Raw genomic sequence first — 20,128 nt, 5'->3', positions numbered from 1 at the left:
TCAGTTCCGTGAGCGGCTCTGATATAGTACACAGGAGAGCGCTCATGTATGCGCAGAAGCTAATCACTGACATCACTGCGACCATGAAGTGAATGGTCGTACGTAAAGAGCGCAACCACGCTCGCGCATGCGCAATGGCATTGCAGCGCTGTGATAAAAACATATGCGGGTGAAGGTCACTGAGCGTGCGCAGGGAGGATCCCCTGCTCGAGGAGCGCAGGGCCCAGCCCTGAGTCCTGCGCTGAACTAGCACCAACGCAGATTCACCGTAGGGCAGTGAAAATAAAGGACGGGCGCGCCCAACAATTGAGCATCGGAACACACCCCCCCTGCGTCGGGTGGAAAAGACCATTGAGCGAGGGGAGGAAAAACAATAGACAAAAATGGGCAAACTGGTGTGTCATGTGAGACAACATCCGGATATATAGAAACCAATGGAAGTTGAGACAAGGCAACATGAAGGACATATGCAGCAATAGTGACAAACAGCAAAATGGTGTAAATACAATCTTAGTTATCAAATCAGAGCCACCATGTAATAGAGCATAAGAATACATCTAGACACATGCAGAACATGATAAATAAATTGTTCTATGCATATGACTGCAGACACATATCTAATCCAAGAGAAATTATAGGAGTATTGGACAAAATTAATTTAATCTTCTCATCCCCTGAAGAGAAACCTTCTAGAAAAGGCCGATAACTTATTATGTCGTTAAGACCTGGAGCTATAGTTGCATTCAAATTTTGAATCCATCCTGATTCGCGTTGTAGCAAGGTCCTATTTCAATTCCCCCCACAGGGGTTGAGGTGTACTCTATCAAGGATGAGAAATTTGATTTTTGGAATCCTACTTCCATGAACATCCCTTATGCGTTGACCTAAGGGTAGCTCTGGGCAGGATTTTTTCATGGTAGCAATATGCCTAGATACTCTCTTATAAAACTGCTGCTTTATCTTGCCTACATAAAATGAGCCACATTGGCACATTAGCATGTAGACAACACCTATGGTCTTACAATTGGCGTAATGAGTTGGTTTAAAAGGCCTACCATTGTATAAAATTATATCATCTCCAATATACATGTATTGGCACAAGTTGCAACCACCACAACAAAATGTGCCAAGTCGTTTGCATGGATCAGAGCGAAATTCACCAGTGAATTCCGCTCTGTGTGAGAATATCTTTCAAAGATTTGGACCTGTGGTAGGAAACAGAGGGTTTCGAGGGGACAAGGACTCACACGGGTCAATATTCAAAAGGTGCCAGTATTTTGAAATGATTTTATTTATTTGCCGATTTTGTTTGGTGTATTGAGTGATAATTCTCAAGGTGTTGGTTTTATCCTCATTCCTATTAGAACTCTTAGATTTGTTAACCCCTTCTCGCCGAGCGTACGCAGATGTGCGTACTCGGCTTTCCGGGGTTATACCGGGATGATGCCTGCAGCTGCAGGCATCATCCGGGTACCATGTTGTAGAGCGGGCAATTGGCTATGCATGTACAACAACAGATGCGGCTAAAAGCCGCTCGGCTGTTATACCGGAGGAGCAGGAGGGGACGCCCCCCCCCTCCCGCCGCTCTTACCGGGCCTCCCAATCCACCGGGAGGCCCGATCGATGATCAGCCGCCTCCGGCGGCTGCTGACAGTCTGTAACGAAGCCATGCATGACTTCGTTCCAGCCTTCTAATTGTAAACGCGGAAGCGACGTCATGACGTCACTTCCCGTTTACTCGGCTGCCAATGGTGCCGGTTTTAAAAAAATATACGGTGTTCAGAATCGCCGTTTTCAGCGATCTGAATACTGTGAAGTGCAAAGGAGGGATCGGGGGTCTTTTAGACCCCCGAGCCCTTCTTAAAGAGTACCTGTCACCAGGGATGTTTACATTCCTTGTGACAGCAATAAAAGTGATCAAAAATTTTTTTTTTTTAAAAACACAATTTCTAAAAATAAAAATAAAATAAATAAGAAAAAAAAATACAAATTTTAAAGCGCCCCCATCCCTGCGACCTCTCACAGCAAAGAAAATGCATACGGAAGTCGCGCCCGCAAATGTAAACGGTGTTCAAATCACACGTGAGGTATCGCCGCGATCATCAGAGCGAGAGCAATTCTAGCCCTAGACCTCCTCTGTAACTCTAACCTGGTAATCGTAAAAAAAAAAAAAAAAAAAAAAGTAAAGTCGCCTATGGAGATTTTTTAGGTACCGTAGTTTGTCGCCATTCCACGAGTGCGTGCAATTATAAAGCGTGACATGTTTGGTATCTATTTACTCGGCGTAACATCATCTTTCACATTATACAAAAAAATTGGGCTGACTTTACTGTTTGGTTTTTTTTAAATTCATGAAAGTGTCCCTTTTCCCAAAAATTTGCATTTAAAACACTGCTGCACAAATACTGTGTGATAAAAAATATTGCAACAATCGCCATTTTTTTCTCTAGATTCTGTGTGTGTGAGTATGTGTGATACATATATATATCTATATCTATATTTGGGGGCTCCAAGTAATTTTCTAGCAAAAAATACGGATTTTAACTTGTAAACACCAAATGTCAAAAATAGGCTTAATCATGAAAGGGTTAAATAACAAATTTCGTCTTGGCTTAAAGATCGCCCTCTTGAAGGCCTTCTTCAAACAGGTAGGGGAATAGCCTCTGAGAGGTAATCTCTCAGGCTATTGCCTCCTTCCGAAAAAAATTAGTCCACTGTACAGTTGCGACGTAATCCCAAGTATTGACTAAATGGAATGGATCGAATCAGAGGCGTAGGGTGGGCACTATCAGCGTGCAAAATAGTGTTACAGGCTGTATCCTTGCGGTACAGTGAGCTAGTCAAAGTGCCGTTTGACTCTTTTGAGATGGTAATGTCAAGGAAATTAATAGAAAAAGTGCTGTATGTCATAGTGAAGTTTAAATTATAAGAATTTTGGTTCAGGACATTAATACAAGAGGTTAGTGACTCAGGTGAGCCTCCCCAAATAATAAAGATGTCATCTATGTAACGATGCCAACTTATGATCATCGCAAGGATACAGCCTGTAACACTATTTTACAAGCTGATAGTGCCCACCCTACGCCTCTGATTAGATCCATTCCATTTAGTCAATACTTGCGATTACGTTGCAACTGTACAGTGGACTTGGTTTTTTCGGAAGGAGGCTAATAGCCTGAGAGATTACTTCTCAGAGGCTATTCCCCTACCTGTTTGAAGAAGGCCTTCAAGAGGGCCACCTCTAAGCCAAGACAAAATGTGTTATTTAACATATCTAAGAGTTCTAATAGGAATGAGGATAAATCCAAACACCTTGAGAATTATCACTCGTTATCAAAGACCTGGACCTGGTCTTTGATAACGCCCTGTAGGTTGGCGAAACATGTTGACGAATTTCTGGTGGCACTGACGTCATTTCCTGCTCCTTGGAACGCACTTCCTAGCTTCTGGAACGCACGCCGTGAGCACCGTCCGGATCCATCTCTAATCCCTTTACAGGCCTGTTTTTATCGACCATTTTGTAAGTACCCATTTGTATATGGAATAAATCCCTTTTCAAATGGTACTTTTCACTATCAGTTCCATTTTTTTTATCCTTTTTTGGTGCCTGGTGATTCTGCTGAGAAATTCTAACAATAAATCTTTTGATCTGATGTGCACAACACCACTCCTGAGCTTCTCTGGATACCATCACATAAGCCTGAAGTGACCCCCAGACTGCAAAGATGGGGGTCATCACCATTTGGTGAGTGGGGACACGTGGGGGTGGCGTTTCTGCACCAGAAATGTCCTACGGTGTCTGTGGTCCATTGCACTTCAAAAGTTTTTTTCCCATTGTGGATCAGAACATTGAGCACATTTATTTGGACTTTATTTACATTTTTTTTGCTTTGTATCTTCACATCTGCACTCGGTCACACGTTTAATAACATTTGTGAGCGCCACATTTCCATAATTTTACATTTCTAGTGAGTAGCACTTTGTGTGTGGCAGCTGCTTTAGTTTTCTTTTTCACTGATTTTTCACCATTCAGCGAGAGTTTAAATTTTATATTATTCACAAGCAAAATCAAATGACGCGACCGCCGGGGGGGGGGGGGGGGGGGGGGGGGGGGGCAGGACTGAGACATACACTGTGTGTCTATGGACGCAGAGTGTATGAGACGGGAGCGCACCCGCAAGGTAACCCCCTCAGGAGAGAGCTTCCCGAGGGGGTTAGCTATTGCAGGGAGGAGCCGAGAGAGCCCCAGTGGGACCCCAGAACTGGTGGATCGGGGTCACTCTGTGCAAAACGAGCTGCACAGTGGAAGTATGATGTTTGTTTAAAAACAACCTTTACAACCACTTTAACCGTATTTGTTCTCTTTACTGTTATCATGGAAAGTGAAAGAAAATCCCAAATTTTGGGTTGTCACCAGCACTGGAATAAAATCTTCCAATTCACTAACGCTGGAGACAACCAGGAATTTGCTCACTTTGAAGGGATTTCGTATCACTTCCTGTTGGGGCAGGAAGTGAAGGAAAATCTTCCCAATGGGACACAGATGGCAAAAAAAAAAAAACCAAGACAAAAAAAAACTGAAAACATGTCCCTGCTTAGGGCTTGTTCATGTGCGGCAGCCCTCTGAAAATCAAGGTGCAGTGGATTGCTTTTAAGAGACATTTGACAGGCAGAAAAGAGGCGAGATGTTGCTGTAAATGCTGCGACCACCATCCACATGCATTACACCTGGTAGTGGCGCAGCCTGTACCATCAAACGTGACAGGCTGGTGTCATTTTTGCGTTGGCTGAGAGGCAAAGGACACAGATGCAGCATATGTACGGCCATGAGCTGCTGCAAGGCCTTCTTTTAGATGGGGAGTGAGCCCTTGCTCTGTCCAAAATAAAGAGCCAAGTTTTCCCTGTATCTGTAATGGAGCAGCTGTAAGGACACGTCTACACACGATGGAAGCAGCAACAGTCTGCACACACAGGGCGGGCCACAGTGTGGTCACATGACTAGTGGCGGTCCAGACCCCCTATACTGCCCCCTCATTACCTGTACTGCGGCCACTTGGACAGGTCCCCCAGCAGCTGCTGGAAGCCGGCGTGCTCATGCTGCTCGCACTTTAGTAAAGACAGAAGGGCCGGCCCGTGGTAATTGAGACTTTGGCGGACCAGGTCTTTATCCATCACAGCCCGGACTAGACACAGACTGTGCACACACCTCCACCGCTCAGCACACGGCGACCGCCGCCATCCCACAACAGGACGTCACGTGATCATCACCCTCACGTGACCTTTGCTAGGCGGAGACCGGGACTGGGTCATGTGATGGACGGGTATTCTATTAGCTAGCCGCTACCCGGCCTACTACGCATGCGCGATGCGCAGCTGAAGCGACTTTGCCTTGCGGCCATCTTGGTACACCCGCACTCATCCACAGTAAGCCTGTCGGCAAGCTACTTATGCACCCGCTGGAGTCTTGCTTTGCACAGTTATTTTTAACAGTAAACTCAGCTTATATAGTGAAATGCAGCATTTAGAAGTCAGTAACACTGTTTTGATGTTTAATTTTAAAAGCAGCGGTGTTCAGTCACGTCAGCAAACCCATAGCTCCCAACTGGCCCAGATTTCGAGGGACTGTCCCTGATTTGGAGCAATGTCCCTGTTTCCTTCTTTCCTCCTCATTTGTCTCTCATTTTGGTCTGATCTTTATAGTTGTTTATAAAATGCACTTTTTATCTATCAAAAAGTGTTTTCCAGCGCTAAACCTTTCATCGGATTTCTAAATTGCTGCATTTGTAAATTCCAAAAGCCAATATAAAGGAATATTAGTGGTAAAAAAAAGCACTCGTGGGTTTAAATCTTTTTTTTTGTACAATTCTCCTATAAGGGGGCATGCCAAGGGGTGTGTCCTATGCCTGCATACTTTTGCTGATAGGTGTCCCTCATTCCCATCTCAAAAAGTTGGGAGGTATGGCAAACCTGTGAGATCAGAAGGCTTGCCGCTGCTTTTAAAATTCAACATGGGGCGACCCATTTGTAACGGATGTGACGTTTCGTCGACGCCATCTTGCTACACCCCACACTCCTCCACAGTAAGGATACAGTGAGCAGGCAGCAAGCGGACATCTTGTTACACCCACTGGCATAGCTCCCAACTATCCCTGATTTCAAGGGACTATCCCTGATTTGGAGCAATGTTCCTCTGTCCCTCTTTCCTCCTCATTTGACCTTCATTTTGGTCTGATCTATATAGTTGTATATAAAATGCACTTTTTATCTTTCAAAAAGTGTTCTCCAGTGCTGAACATTTCATCTAAATTATAAATTGCTGCATTTGTACATTTTAAAAGCCAATATAAAGGAATAGTAGTGGTAAAAAAAAAGCACTTGTGGATTTAATTAACCTTTTTGTGGTTAATTTTCCTTTAAGTGGGTGTGGCAGGGGGCGTGTCCTATGCCTACATATGTTTGTTAGTAGGTGTCCCTCATTCCCATCTCAAAATGTTGGGAGGTATGCCCACCAGAGTCTTGCATTTCACAATTATTTTTAACAGTAAACAGAGCTTATATTGTGAAATACGGTATTTATAAATCCCTCTGACTATTTACGTGTTGAATTATAAAAGCAGCGGCATTCTGTCAGATTAGCTAACCTGTGAGATCAGTAGGTTTGCCGCTGCTTTTAAAATTCAACATGTAAACAGTCCGTCGGATTTCTAAATACTGTATTTCACCATACAAGCTCTGGTTACTGTTAGAATCAAGTGTGAAATACATGACTCCAGTGGGTGTAACAAGATGTCCGCTTGCCGCCTTCTTACTATATCCTTACTGTGGAGGAGTGCAGGGTGTAGCAAGATGGCGGTGACAGAACAGCACTTCATTACAAATTCTGACGGGTCGCCTAATCTGATGAAACAGCGGCAGGTTGGAATGTGGAGGGTGCTTTGCTGGGAGCTAGACTGAGTGCTGACTGCAGATCCCACTCAGGTCCTGGGGTCTCCACACCTAGCTGGTCACGTTGCTGGAGGGTTTGGGTAAGGTTTAGAACAGTGGTCTCCAAACTGTGGCCCTTTTCTTGCTTTTATCTGGTGTTCTGTCAAATTCTCCAACTCGTCAAAAACTCCAATCACGTCACTTCTGGTTTCTTTAAACCATCAGTAATGGGAGATTTTGATGAACTGCTGTTTGGACACAACAACGGTAACCGAATACAGTCCAGTACAGAAAGATTTTGCTGTTTTTACAGCACATCGGCTAATGAGGACAAAGTTGTCACCAACTCGGCAGTGGCCATTTTGTTGGCCAGTATCGGTGCGGAGTAACAATCTCTGCTCATAATATCATGCACCAGACTCTATTCTGTTGTGTCCAAACAGCAGTTCGTCAAAATCTTCAATTACTAATGGTTTAAAGAAACTAGAAGTTAAGTAGTTGGAGTTTCTGACGAGTTGGATATTTTGACAGAACACCAGCCCTTGGGGCCATAATTCCCTCCACTGACACCAACCATTCCTTTTAATGAGACCAACAATGGGACCAATTGACACCAATGATGAGGCACGATGACTTCCACTGAAACAAATGATAGGGCATTATTTTTTCCCGCACTTATGTCGGGACCTTTTATACTTCCAGTGGCCACAGTCCGGCCACCCTAAAGCCTGAAGGACAGTTAACTGGCCCTTTGTTTAAAAAGTTTGGAGATCCCTGGTTTAGAAGATTGGAAATGTGCTCAGCAGGAGAAGGCAACCTCAGCACTTCAGATGTGGTGAGAGACTATATATCCCATCATGCCTCTGGGAGTCCTGCAATGCAGCATGGGACTTGTAGTTCTACAACCACTGCAGTACTGAGGTTATCTACCCTGCTGGGAGAGTCCAGAGTCACACTTTACACTCCATGAACAGAGCTCCCACACAAGGAGAAGGTTCTCTGATTGGTCAGTCATATACCGTATTTGAATGTACGGTAAAACCTTGGTTTGACAGTAACTTGGCTTGAGAGCATTTTGCAAGACAAGCAAAATTTTTGAATACATTTTGACTTGATATACAACACAAGCGATGTCTTGACATACAAGTAGCAGAAAGAAAAAATCCCCTAAAGTGGACTTTTAAGGCACATAGAAGTACAGTTGAAGGAGTATACAGAGTATTTATAGTACAAAAAAATATTAATAATTGAACACAATCACTAAAAATTTACATATATAGGTATGAAACGATGGAATGTTTAAACAATTTCTGAAATTGTCACTATATTTGTAAACACATTGTTGGGGACTACTGATGTGAGGGGGGCTCCGCTGGGGACTCCTGATGTGAGGGCAAGCTCCACTGGGGACTCCTGATGTGAGGGCAAGCTCCACTGGGGACTCCTGATGTGAGGGCAAGCTCCACTGGGGACTCCTGATGTGAGGGGGGCTCCGCTGGGGACTCCTGATGTGAGGGCGAGCTCCACTGGGGACTCCTGATGTGAGGGGGGCTCCGCTGGGGACTCCTGATGTGAGGGGGCTCCGCTGGGGACACCTGATGTGAGGGGGGCTCCGCTGGGGACACCTGATGTGAGGGGGGCTCTGCTGGGGACTCCTGATGTGAGGGGGGCTCTGCTGGGGACATCTGATGTAAGGGGGCTCCGCTGGGGACATCTGATGTAAGGGGGGCTCCGCTGGGGACATGTGATGTAAGGGGGGCTCCGCTGGGGGCACCTGATGCAAGGACGGACTCTGCTGGGGGCACCTGATGCAAGGATGGATGGCTGGTGGCAGGCGACGTGGCAGGTGACACGCTCAGGGATCCCACTGATTCAGAATTATGGTGAGTTGAATGATTTCATTTTATATTACAATGTAATAATAGAAATAATGCACTTCAATCATCCTGACACCATAACAACCATGGTGCCGGGATGATTGAAGTGCTAATACCAGGTGTTGGGAGTATCTTTATCTGCTGATTGTTACACTTTCTAGAATACATATATTTCCATTGTTGTGTAGGATCTGGGGCTCCTGTCTCTCCATCCCTCTCTATCCCTCTCCCCCCCTTTCCCTCTCCATCCCTCATTCATCTCAGACTCTAACCACACCCCCTTTGAGCCACACCCATTTAAGACACGCCCACTATTTCACATAAACCACGCCCATTCTTCGCCGCAGCGCGATTCGCACGCTGCATTTTTGCTTTTCCCCTGTGCCAAACACACAAATGCATGCCCCGCCCCCTAATTATAACAAGCCAAAAAAGTGTCCCTAAAATTTTTTTTACAGTGTTGGCAACTATGGTAAAACTGTCCACATAGACCATCCTCCTCACCGCCATTGACGTCGTCCCTTCCACGCTGCGCTCCAAGAGCAGTTCAAGCCACCCTCTCAGATCGCTCTACTGCAGAATAGTCTTCTCGGTCACGATTGCAGACTGCCAGCGGTGAGAGCCGGGGGTGACGAGGATGGTCTATGTGGACAGCTTTACCCCGCATGCCTGCATACTTAGATGTGCCTGTTTTAATCATCAACTGTGTGAGTTGCTAAATGTTGTACCTTCATTAAATGTAACCATATTTGTACACCTAGAGGCGCCTCTCTTCTCTTTTATATTCTGGAGCTCCTGCTGGATTTTGCTTCTAATCCCCTTGTGGAGGCTGTTATTTGTGGATGAACATTTTATGGTTACACAACCTATCACATTGCTATAATCTTTTTATATGGACTATAAACTGAAGGATTTATGAATAAATGTTTATTCAACAAATCATTTGAGTTTCCATTATCAGAATCTGAAGCATCTGAGCATGACAACCAATCAGCTTCTAGCTTTCATTTTCAAAGGTTATCCACTTCCCAACCAGTTATACTGCAGCAGGTTGGCTCCCCTGGGTGAGCCATCGTAGCTATACGTCACTATAAAACTAGGGCGCACGAGTGATGACCGCCGGGCACCCACAATTGCTCCACACAGAGACAGAACGGAGATCTGTCAATGTTAACAGACAGATCTCCATGCTGTCAGGGGACTGATCTGTTGTTCATACTAAGTATGAACAACGATCGGTCTCCTCACCCAGGCAGTCCCATCCCCCCACAGTTAGAATCACTCCCTAGGACACAGAGTTAACCCCTTGATCGCCCCCTAGTGTTAACCCCTTCCCTGCCAGTGTCATTTATACAGTAATCAGTGATTTTTTTATAGCACTGATCGTTGTATACAGTAAATGTCAATGGTCCCAAAAAAGTGTCAAAACTGTCTGATCTGTCCCCCACAATGTCACAGTCCCGATAAAAATCACCAGATCACTGCTATTACTAGTAAAAAAAAAAAAATTATAATAAAAATGCCATAAATATAGCTCCTATTTTGTAGACGCTATAACTTTTGCAAAAACCAATTAATATACCCTTATTGCGTTTTTTTTTTACCAGATATATGTAGTATACATATTGGCCTAAACTGCGGAAGAAATTTTTTTTTTTTTTTTTAAACATTTTGGGGATATTTATTATAGCAAAAAGTAAAAAACATTGCTTTTTTTCAAAATTGTCGCTCATTTTTTTGTTTATAGCGCAAAAAATGAAAATTGCAGAGGTGATAAATTACCACCAAAAGAAAGCTTTATTTGTGGGGAAAAAAAGGACATCAAATGTTTTTGTACAAAGTCGCACACACGCGCTATTGTCAGTTAAAGCGACGCAGTGCCGAATCGCAAAAAATGTCCTGGTCATTAAGGGGGCAAATCTTCCGGGGCTGAAGTGGATAAAGGAGTTGAAAAGTCAGAAGGTCTTTTATCTTAATGCCCGATCCTCCTCTTCTCAGGTCCCCCTCCAGCGCTCCTGGCTCCTCCCTCCTGCCCAGTGCCCCCAGAGCAAATGGCTTGCAATAGAGTCACCTAAGCAGGTTCGTTCCGGAGCCACGGCTCTGCATGCCCATTCACACACAGAGCTGCAGCTCAGCCCACCCCCTCTTCCCATTGGCTCAATGGCTCCCACTGCTGTCTAAGCCAATGAGGAGTGTGAGTGCCTGGAGAGCCCAGACTCGTGTGCAAGTCACTGGATTGAGATAGGACTCAGGTAAGTATTGGGGGGCTGCTGCGCACAGAAGTTGTTTTACCTTCAGGCATAGAGTGCACACAGATAATCACACAGGGGATATGCACACAGGGCACTGATCATCAGTGCAGCCCCATCAGTGCCATCAATGCTGACCATCAGTGCTGCCTATCAGTGCAGCCTTTTCAGCGCACATCAGTGAGGGAGAAAAATTACTTATTCACAAAATTTTATAACAAAAACTAAAAAAAAGTTTTATTTAAGTACCACCAAAAAAAAAAAAAAACTCCATCTGTCTCAAAAAAATGATAAAAATTTCATATGGGTACAATGTTGCATGACATCGCAATTGTCGTTCAAAGTGCGACAGCACTAAAAACTGAAAATTGGCCTGGGCAGAAAGGGGGTATAAGTGGTTATATATACCTCTGAATGATGTTGTTTGTACATTTTACACATACATACATTTTAAAATATATTTTACTAACTTAATATCCTTAACCCATTGTATATGATTATAACTTTTTTCTCCTATTTTGGAGACAGTCTAATTTTTAAAATAGGACATATATCAGCACAGAGCATAAATGACAAACAATAAACTAAACGAACATTAGAGGGTGCTAACACTAAGAAAAGTACTAAACAGAACTATAGTATGACTAATATAATTCCCGCATTGTACTTCAAACATATATAGACACATCAGTTTCATTTTAGTATTTAATCATAAATGGCAGACTAATATATTAATAAGGATAACGTTTTAAAAAATATCCGATCAAGGGGTATATGAATCACAATGTATCCAAGTAAGGGCGGATGTGAAATAGTATCTATTAGCTATGACGTCAAGGCACCCAAAAGGAAATGAGGTAAGAGGAAGTAGTAGTAGGTGTAATGGATCATTTGGGTGTAGTAGGCAGAGTTACGAGTATATAAAGATGGCGACAAACCAGAAATCCCCACCCCTTAAGATGCCTGATTAGCCGGTGAAACGCGCTGGACGGGACTTTCCGGCCTGTGGAACGCACGCTGTGTTAGTGTTTTGGGATCTTATCGTGATTTTTATATAAGTGAATGCAATGGAGATGTTTTTAAACTGAATTGTTCCCCTGCATGGTGTTTGAGGACACCTGAAACAGCACAGAAGGAGAGCACTGGGAGAGTTGAAAAGTGAAGTAGAGGTGAAGCTGATTATTCCTGCCAAGGCATGGAAGGGTAATATTCACAAGCTTATGGAGACTTTGTAGCTGAAAAGCAGAAAGTCAATGACATCTGGTGAGTGTTATAGAGTAGGGAGTGTTGCATGAAGCACTAACAAAGCATAGGAACTGTACTGGAGCACTTTCCTTATGAAGCACTTTAACCACCTCAATACAGGGCACTTACACCCCCTTCCTGCCCAAGCCATTTTTCAGTTTTCAGCGCTGTCGCACTTTGAATGACAATTGCGCGGTCATGTTACACTGTACCCTAATGAAATTTTTATCATTTTTTCCCCACAAATAGAGCTTTCTTTTGGTGGTATTTGATCACCTCTGCGGTTTTTATTTATTGCGCTATAAACAAAAGAAGAGGGACAATTTTGAAAAAACACAATATTTTTTACTTTTTGCTATAATAAATATCCAATTTTTTTTTTTTTTTTAACAAATTTTTTCCTCAGTTTAGGCCGATACGTATTCTTCTACATATTTTTGGTAAAAAAAAATTGCGCTAAGCGTATATTGATTGGTTTGCGCAAAAGTTATAGCGTCTACAAAATAGGGGATAGATTTATAGCATTTTTATTATTTATTTATTTTTTACTAGTAATGGCGGCGATCTGCAATTTTTATTGTGACTGCGATATTGCGGCGGACATATCGGACACTTTTGACACATTTTTGGGACCATTCACATTTATACAGCGATCAATGCTATAAAATTGCATTGATTACTGTGTAAATGTGACTGGCAGGGAAGGGGTTAACACTAGGGGGCGCTCGAGGGGTTAATGTATTACCTAAGGAGGTGATTCTAACTGTGGGGGGAGGGGACTGACTGGGGGAGGTGACCGATCGCTGTCCCTATGTACAAGGGACACGCCATCGGTCTCCTCTCCTCTCTGACAGGACGTGGATCTGTGTTTACATGCACAGATCCACGCTCCTGCTCTGTTACCCGGCAATCGCGGGTGCCCGGCGGACATCGCGGCCGCCGGGCACGCGCACCGGGTCCCGAGCGACGCAGCGGGCACGCGCGCGCGCCGCCGGCGGCGCGCGCGCGCCCCCTAGTGGCTCGGAAGGCGAGGACGTCATATGACGTCCTCCCAGAACAATAGAAGCCTCGTCCAGCCGTCATATGACGGTGGGCGGTGGCTTAGCGGTTAATATGAACTATTTGTTTTGGGACTAATTACATTAGCACTTTATATTGCTTGATCACTAATTTGCACATGATTTGATTAATATCATACATATTTTGTTGTAAATGGCGTGATATTGTTTTAGGACAGCGCTGTGGATTGATTAGGGTAATATGCAACAAGTGGCTACCATATGGTCACCTGGTGAACAGCAGCAGTCCTGATAGGAAGACATTCATGAAAGTTGACAGTGCTGTGGAATATTACCATTTACACTTTGCATAGCGGGAACACACATTCCTGCTTGGTTTTTTTTCTGCCCTATGTGCGAGAAACATGCCAAAGAAGCACCTGTACCAAATTTTGGCAGTGAGCCAGGAGCTTTCGCCCAGGATTTTCACGAGTCAAACATGACAAAATCACACCACATTTAGTGTGGCATTAGGAAATAATGGCACCACAAGCGCATCACGCATTTTGCAGTTTTTCTGAAAACGCGTGCAGAAATGTGCAATTCTGTCCACATTTTCAGAGCGAGCAGGTGTGAATGGAGCCTAAAGCCTCGTACACACGATCGGATATTTGTCCAGGAATTGTGTGATGACAGACTGTTTGCCTAAAATCCGACCGTTAGTACGCTCCATGAGACAATTGTTGGCCAACTTTCCGCCAACAAATGTTGGATGGCAGGCTAGTAAATTTTCAGCGGACAACGGTCTGTTGTCAGATTTTCGTATCCTGTTTACACAAGTCCATCACACAAAAGCCCAAGTACAAACACGCATGCTCAGAATCAATGCTCACCAAACAGGCAGGAGGTGCCCAAAGGGTGGCGCCCAAGAGCTGAAATTCCATGTAGTACTTCACTACATTTATGTTTGTTGGCGGACAATTGTGTACCGTTTTTATGCAAGACACGTTCACGGCACACGCCCTTAGGACAAAAGTCTGATGCTTTGCTGCGGAAAATCCGATCGTGAGTACGAGGCATTAGAGTCCTGATCAAGAGTTTTCAGCCTCTTTTGTTTTTCTGGTTGGGTACCTTTAGCATCCAATAGAGTACTTTAGGGCTGATGCATGGTAGAGTGTAATAACATCAATCCCTAGAAGAACCCTATAATAATGCTTTCAAGGATAACTAACTCTTTTTTCCTTTTTCTTTTTTTATCAATTTTTTTTATTTGAAATAGAAGTTGACAGTTACAGAGTAATACAGAAAATTTGTGGTACAAAATCAGCAGTTTGTAATGATGTTAGCCCATTTGAAAAAAATGCTAGTGTAGTGTAATAGACTCACAATACTTTCCAACAAGGAAGGACAACTGTTACGAATCATATTATAGTTGTTAATAAGAGTAGTGACAGAAAGGAGTCAGACTAGAAATGAGTAGAAATAGAAATACAAGAAAAGAGGTAGTTGAGAAAGGGTTGGGGGGGATATAAGATGGAGTCGGCTAGAGGTGGTCCATTGTGCCAATGTGTGCAAAACTGCAAATCATTACTGTTCTGGGAGGTGATGATCAGAGTCTTGTGGAAAGTAGTAAGAGATTCATAGAAAGGGATGGGGAAGAAGAGGAGCTTATGCCGCGTACACACGACCGGTTTTACTGTCAGAATAAATTCCGAAGGTTTCTCCGACGGAATTCCATTCAAGCGGTCTTGCCTACACACGGTCAAACCAAAGTCCGACCAAAGTCCGACCGTCAAGAACGCGGTGACGTACAGCACTTACGACGGGACTAGAAAACGGAAGTTCAATAGCCAGTAGCCAATAGCTTCCGTCTCATACTTGCTTCAGAGCATGTGTCGTTTTTGGTCCGTCGGAACAGCATACAGACGAGCGGTTTTCCCGATAGGAATTGGTCCTGTCACAAATATTTAGAACATGTTCCATTTCTAGGTCCGTCAGAATTTTCGAAAAAAAAAGTCTGACGAGGCATACACACGATTGGAATAGACGATGAAAAGCTTCCGTCAGACTTTTTCTGTCGGACGTTCCGCTCGTGTGTACGCGGCTTAAGCCGCCAATAGTGTAGCATAGTTTAATTCAAATTAGACGTAATCATACAGTAGAAATACAATCATAAACATCTGAGGTAACAGGCATATACTGTATAGATTCATATGGAGCCACTCAGGGGATTCCAGTCCACTCAAGCTGCTGTGAGGACAGAACCGCTGCAGGAAGAGATGCAGGGAGACGGGCTGCCAACTTAGGAAACCATTATGCGAAATGCCAGAGACAATCCAGATTTATAGCTTTCGGGCCACAAAATCCAGATATTCTCAGATATATCACCACTGATGATACAAATGAGGCGGGCCCTTAAACCCCTACTCTCGCTTCCCATAATATTCGTTATCGGTGGGCTTATCCTTTCAGGCTGCATTTTTAATGTAAGGGAAAGAATTACTGTTTTTAATGTAAGGGAAAGAATTACTCTTTCTTCTCATTCCAAGAAGGAGAAAAAATCCTACTAAACTTGGCACTTATCTCCACTAGCCCATCCACACACAAACAATCTCGAGAAGCAACCCGGCCTCTGTCTCCGCTGTGGACCACAGCTTCCAAAAAAAGTTAAATCCTCTTTACCCACAACCTGAAAACTTTATGCTGTCCACCACTTTTTTTCACCTTACCCACAGATCCTCCATCCCTTTGTCATTCTGTGTTTGGGAGTTGCTTTTCATTCTTGAATTATTTGTGACTTCAGTTCTTTGTTCTTCTCTGATAATTAGTTTGCACTACTGAAGACCCATTGCCAACCATGGACTCTACCGCCTGAGAAGGTAAGCAACCTCTCATCTAGGACTCCCCAGAACTTTCCGAACTGGTATAGCTCTATAGCCCGATGAGGATATCAGCGTTATCTGCCTTTACAACTGAACCCAGTGAATACTGTTCACTACAGAAGGCTATGGCTTAAACACCTATGTCCAATCTGAACTTATACAGCGGACTTCAATACTGGCTCTAGCCAAAACAAAAGACTCACCTTATAGAGATGAAGGTGTTCCCTCCTTTTAGATACATGCCGGTGGGCCATAGAGAGGGTGTCAGAGAGTCCCCCTGAGCAGACGCGCTGCTGGTGTGCGTCGGGGTGCGTTGGGGTGCGTCGGCGCGTGCGCATTCCCGTGCGCGCCACCGTGGGTGCTGGCGTGCGGGCACGTGTGCGTGGGCACTCGTCGGCGTGCACGCGCGCTCGGCGTTTGCTGCCAATCTGCCTATTCACCCTGCCTGTTCCACTCCTGCTCTGCACCTGCTGCCTGTGCTTCAGTTGTCTGGTGATCTCCAAAACCACCTTCACCGGGATCCTCCTGCTGCTGACCCGCCAGGCTCTCATACCATTCTGTGCTCCCGTGCCTTCTGTCCATACTACCAGGGGCCAGGAACCAGATACGTAAGGGAGGCCTTCCCCTGCTACATCTGGCTCATCGGTCAGGTACGTGGAAGTCTGACAGTATCGGACAGCCATGTCCGAGCCCGAGCAGGGAACCTCCCCCATGGAGGAACTGTGTAGACACCTGGCGGGTCTCACACAAGCCGTGAAGAGCCTTCAGGAAGGCTATACAAGGTTGGAAGAACGAGTCCAAGTCCTGTCTGCTCCAACCCATCCTCAAGCCGCTTCATCTGCCGGAGTGTCATCTGCACCCTCAGTAGTAATGCTACCTCCTGAGCCTAGGGTACCTATACTCGAAAGATTTTCTGGGGACCGTAGTAAATACCGGGCTTTTCGCAATGCCTGCGAACTATACTTTGCCCTGCAGCCCCGCACCTTTTCTTTGGAGGCAACCAAGGTGGGCTTCGTAATTTCCCTCTTATCCGGTGAACCACAGACCTGGGCTCACCGCCTCCTGGAGCAAAAATCTGGAGTCCTGGATAACCTTGATGCCTTTTTTGTCACTATGTCCCAGTTGTATGAGGACCCCCAAGTTACAGCAACTGCTGAAGCCGCTTTGCACGCTCTTCAACAGGGGCGTAGAGTCGCAGAGGACTGTGTGGTGGAATTTAGGCGGTGGAGCTCCGACACTGGTTGGAATGACGCGGCTTTGCGTTATCAATTCCGCATGGGATTGTCTGATCCATTGAAGGATGAGCTGGCACGGGTCGGAGTACCCCAAACCTTGGATGAGCTCATCAATCTGTCTGTTCAGATTGACCGACGCCTCAGGGAGCGTCGCTCCAAGAGATCCACCAATCAATTTCGCCCTACCTGGATGCTCCCCGAGGTTCCGAGTTCTCCCAGCTCTCTCGGACAGTCTTTTCCTGCACCAGTCACACCGGTTCTTGATACCTCCGAACTAATGCAGCTCGGTCTGCTCCGTCCCTCTCTCAACCCAGAAGAACGCCAGCGCCGAAGAGTCAACAATCTCTGCATGTACTGCGGGGAGTCCGGACACTACGTGAGGTCTTGCCCTAACAAGACATGTAAGTCTCTGCCAATCTCTTCAATATGTGCATCTGCTTTTCCTAACCCTGCTACTCACCTTGCTCTCTCCATCATCTTACAGCTTCCAGGAAGGAATATTCCAGTTACGGTCATAATTGACTCAGGAGCCTGCAGCTGTTTCATTGACCTGACCTTCGCTGCCAACCATCACATTCCTCTCCAGTCTAAAAATCGGGGGACTTGCTGTACATCTCGCTGATGGCTTCTCCCTTCGTTCCGGTCCTGTCATGCAGGAAACCGTCCCTTTGTTGGCCACCATTGGCTCCAACCACCAAGAACTCCTGCGTTTGGATGCCATCTCTTCTCTCTTTCCCATCATCCTGGGGATGCCGTGGTTGCAGGCCCACAACCCCAGCATTGACTGGACCAGCGGGGAAGTCAAGTTCCTCTCCAAATATTGCCAGCAGCACTGTCTACACACGAATCCTGTTGAATCTACCCAACTACTTTGCCTGGACACCGACTCCGAATTACAGCAGGTGATCCCTGCGCCCTATCTTGACTTTCTTGAAGTATTTAGTAAGAAGGGAGCAGAGACTCTACCTCCTCATAGGCCTTACGATTGCCCAATAGAGCTGTTACCTGGAACGGAAGTTCCCTTTGGGAGGATTTTTCCATTAACAGAGCAGGAGTTGGATACTCTAAAAATATACATCGACGAGAACCTGAAGAAAGGTTTTATCCGCCCATCCACCTCTCCGGCTGGGGCTGGTATTTTCTTCGTTGAGAAGAAGGATCGTTCCTTACGTCCTTGTATTGATTACCGGGAACTAAACAAGATAACTATTAAAAACCGTTATGCTCTACCTTTAGTGCCCAAACTCTTCCAAAGACTGGGATCCACAGTAATTTTTACCAAATTAGATCTCCGTGGTGCCTACAGCTTAATTCGTATTCGGGAAGGAGACGAGTGGAAAACAGCTTTCTGCACCAGATTCGGGCATTTCGAATACCTTGTTATGCCCTTCGGCCTATGCAATGCACCCGCAACGTTTCAACATTTTGTAAATGACATTTTCCGTGATTTCCTGGACTTATATGTTATTGTTTATCTAGACAATATCCTGATCTTCTCCTCCTCATTCCCCGATCATCGCAGGCACGTCCGAAATGTTTTAGCTCGACTCAGGCAGCATGGACTTTACGCTAAACCGCAAAAATGTCAATTCGAACTTCAATGCATCCAGTTTCTAGGCTTAATCATCTCTGTCGAAGGTATTAAAATGGACCTCCAAAAGGTATCTGCCATTCTGGAGTGGCCCGCTCCCTCCGATAAGAAAGGAGTTCAAAGGTTCATTGGCTTCTCCAACTTTTATAGAAAGTTCATTAGGGGCTTCTCTGCAATAATTGCCCCCATCACCGAATTAACTAAGCAAGGGAATCGTTTCCATTGGTCTCCTAAGGCACAATCCGCCTTCGAAAAACTAAAGGAGCTATTCACCTCTGCTTCTATATTAAAACACCCAGATCCTGCTTTACCATTCGTCCTCAAAGTGGATGCTTCAGAGATTGCAGTCGGAGCTGTACTGTCCCAACGGCAAGGCCCCAAGGCCCTTCTCTACCCAGTGGCCTTTTTCTCTCGCAAGCTCTCTACAGCGTAGAGAAATTATGATGTTGGAGATCGGGAGCTTCTGGCCATCAAGGCTGCTTTGGAGGAGTGGCAGCACATCCCATTCTGGTCTACACGGACCACAAGAACCTGGAGTACCTTCGAACGGCCAAGAGACTGAAACCACGGCAAGCAAGGTGGGCTCTATTTTTCTCAAGATTTCAGTTCCATATCACGTACAGACCAGGTTCCAAAAATATCAAGCCGGATGCACTTTCCTGTATGTTCCTTGATTCCGGCAAACCTGTGCATCCGGGCACTATTCTTCCATCCGGAAATTTTCTTCTACTCCAAGGGGATCTTCTATCCCGAGTAAAACAAGCCTCCTTGAATTGGACCCCGATTTCCGAAGATGAGGTGAGGGCCCAAGATGGCTTATTCTGGCACAAGGGTAAAATTGTGGTCCCTGAGGATCTGAGGGTGGCAGTGTTAGAGCTCTGCCATGATCATAAGATGGCCGGACATTTCGATGTGCTAAAGATGGCAGAATTGATTCAGCGCACATTCTGGTGGCCTCAGTTGGCGAATGACTGTAAGAGCTATGTAGAATCCTGTACAACCTGTGCATGGAGCAAGAATAGCCGGACAAGAGCCTGGGGTTTGCTAAGACCGTTACCCGTCCCAGAAAGACCTTGGAAGATGATCTTGATGGATTTCATCGTGGAGCTTCCCCAGGCAGAAGGCTT

General features: G+C 45.2%; 1 protein-coding gene across 2 annotated transcripts in view; it reads right to left on the bottom strand.

The window, feature by feature from the left end:
* TTC14 (tetratricopeptide repeat domain 14) overlaps window positions 1–5,309 on the bottom strand; it is a 50,438-nt gene extending 45,129 nt beyond the window's left edge. The window contains exon 1 of one of the 2 annotated variants that reach the window (XM_073626277.1): window positions 5,039–5,309. In XM_073626277.1, coding sequence (XP_073482378.1) covers window positions 5,039–5,172 — 134 coding nt within the window. In that variant the 5' untranslated portion in view covers window positions 5,173–5,309. The remainder of the gene's footprint in view (window positions 1–5,038) is intronic. The other variant, XM_073626276.1, reaches the window with a different exon arrangement.
* Window positions 5,310–20,128: the final 14,819 nt, after the last annotated feature.

Source organism: Aquarana catesbeiana, linkage group LG04 (genome assembly GCF_042186555.1).
Source record: "Aquarana catesbeiana isolate 2022-GZ linkage group LG04, ASM4218655v1, whole genome shotgun sequence".
Classification (NCBI taxonomy): Eukaryota; Metazoa; Chordata; class Amphibia; order Anura; family Ranidae; genus Aquarana; species Aquarana catesbeiana.
This window is presented reverse-complemented; position numbering and strand designations above follow the sequence as displayed.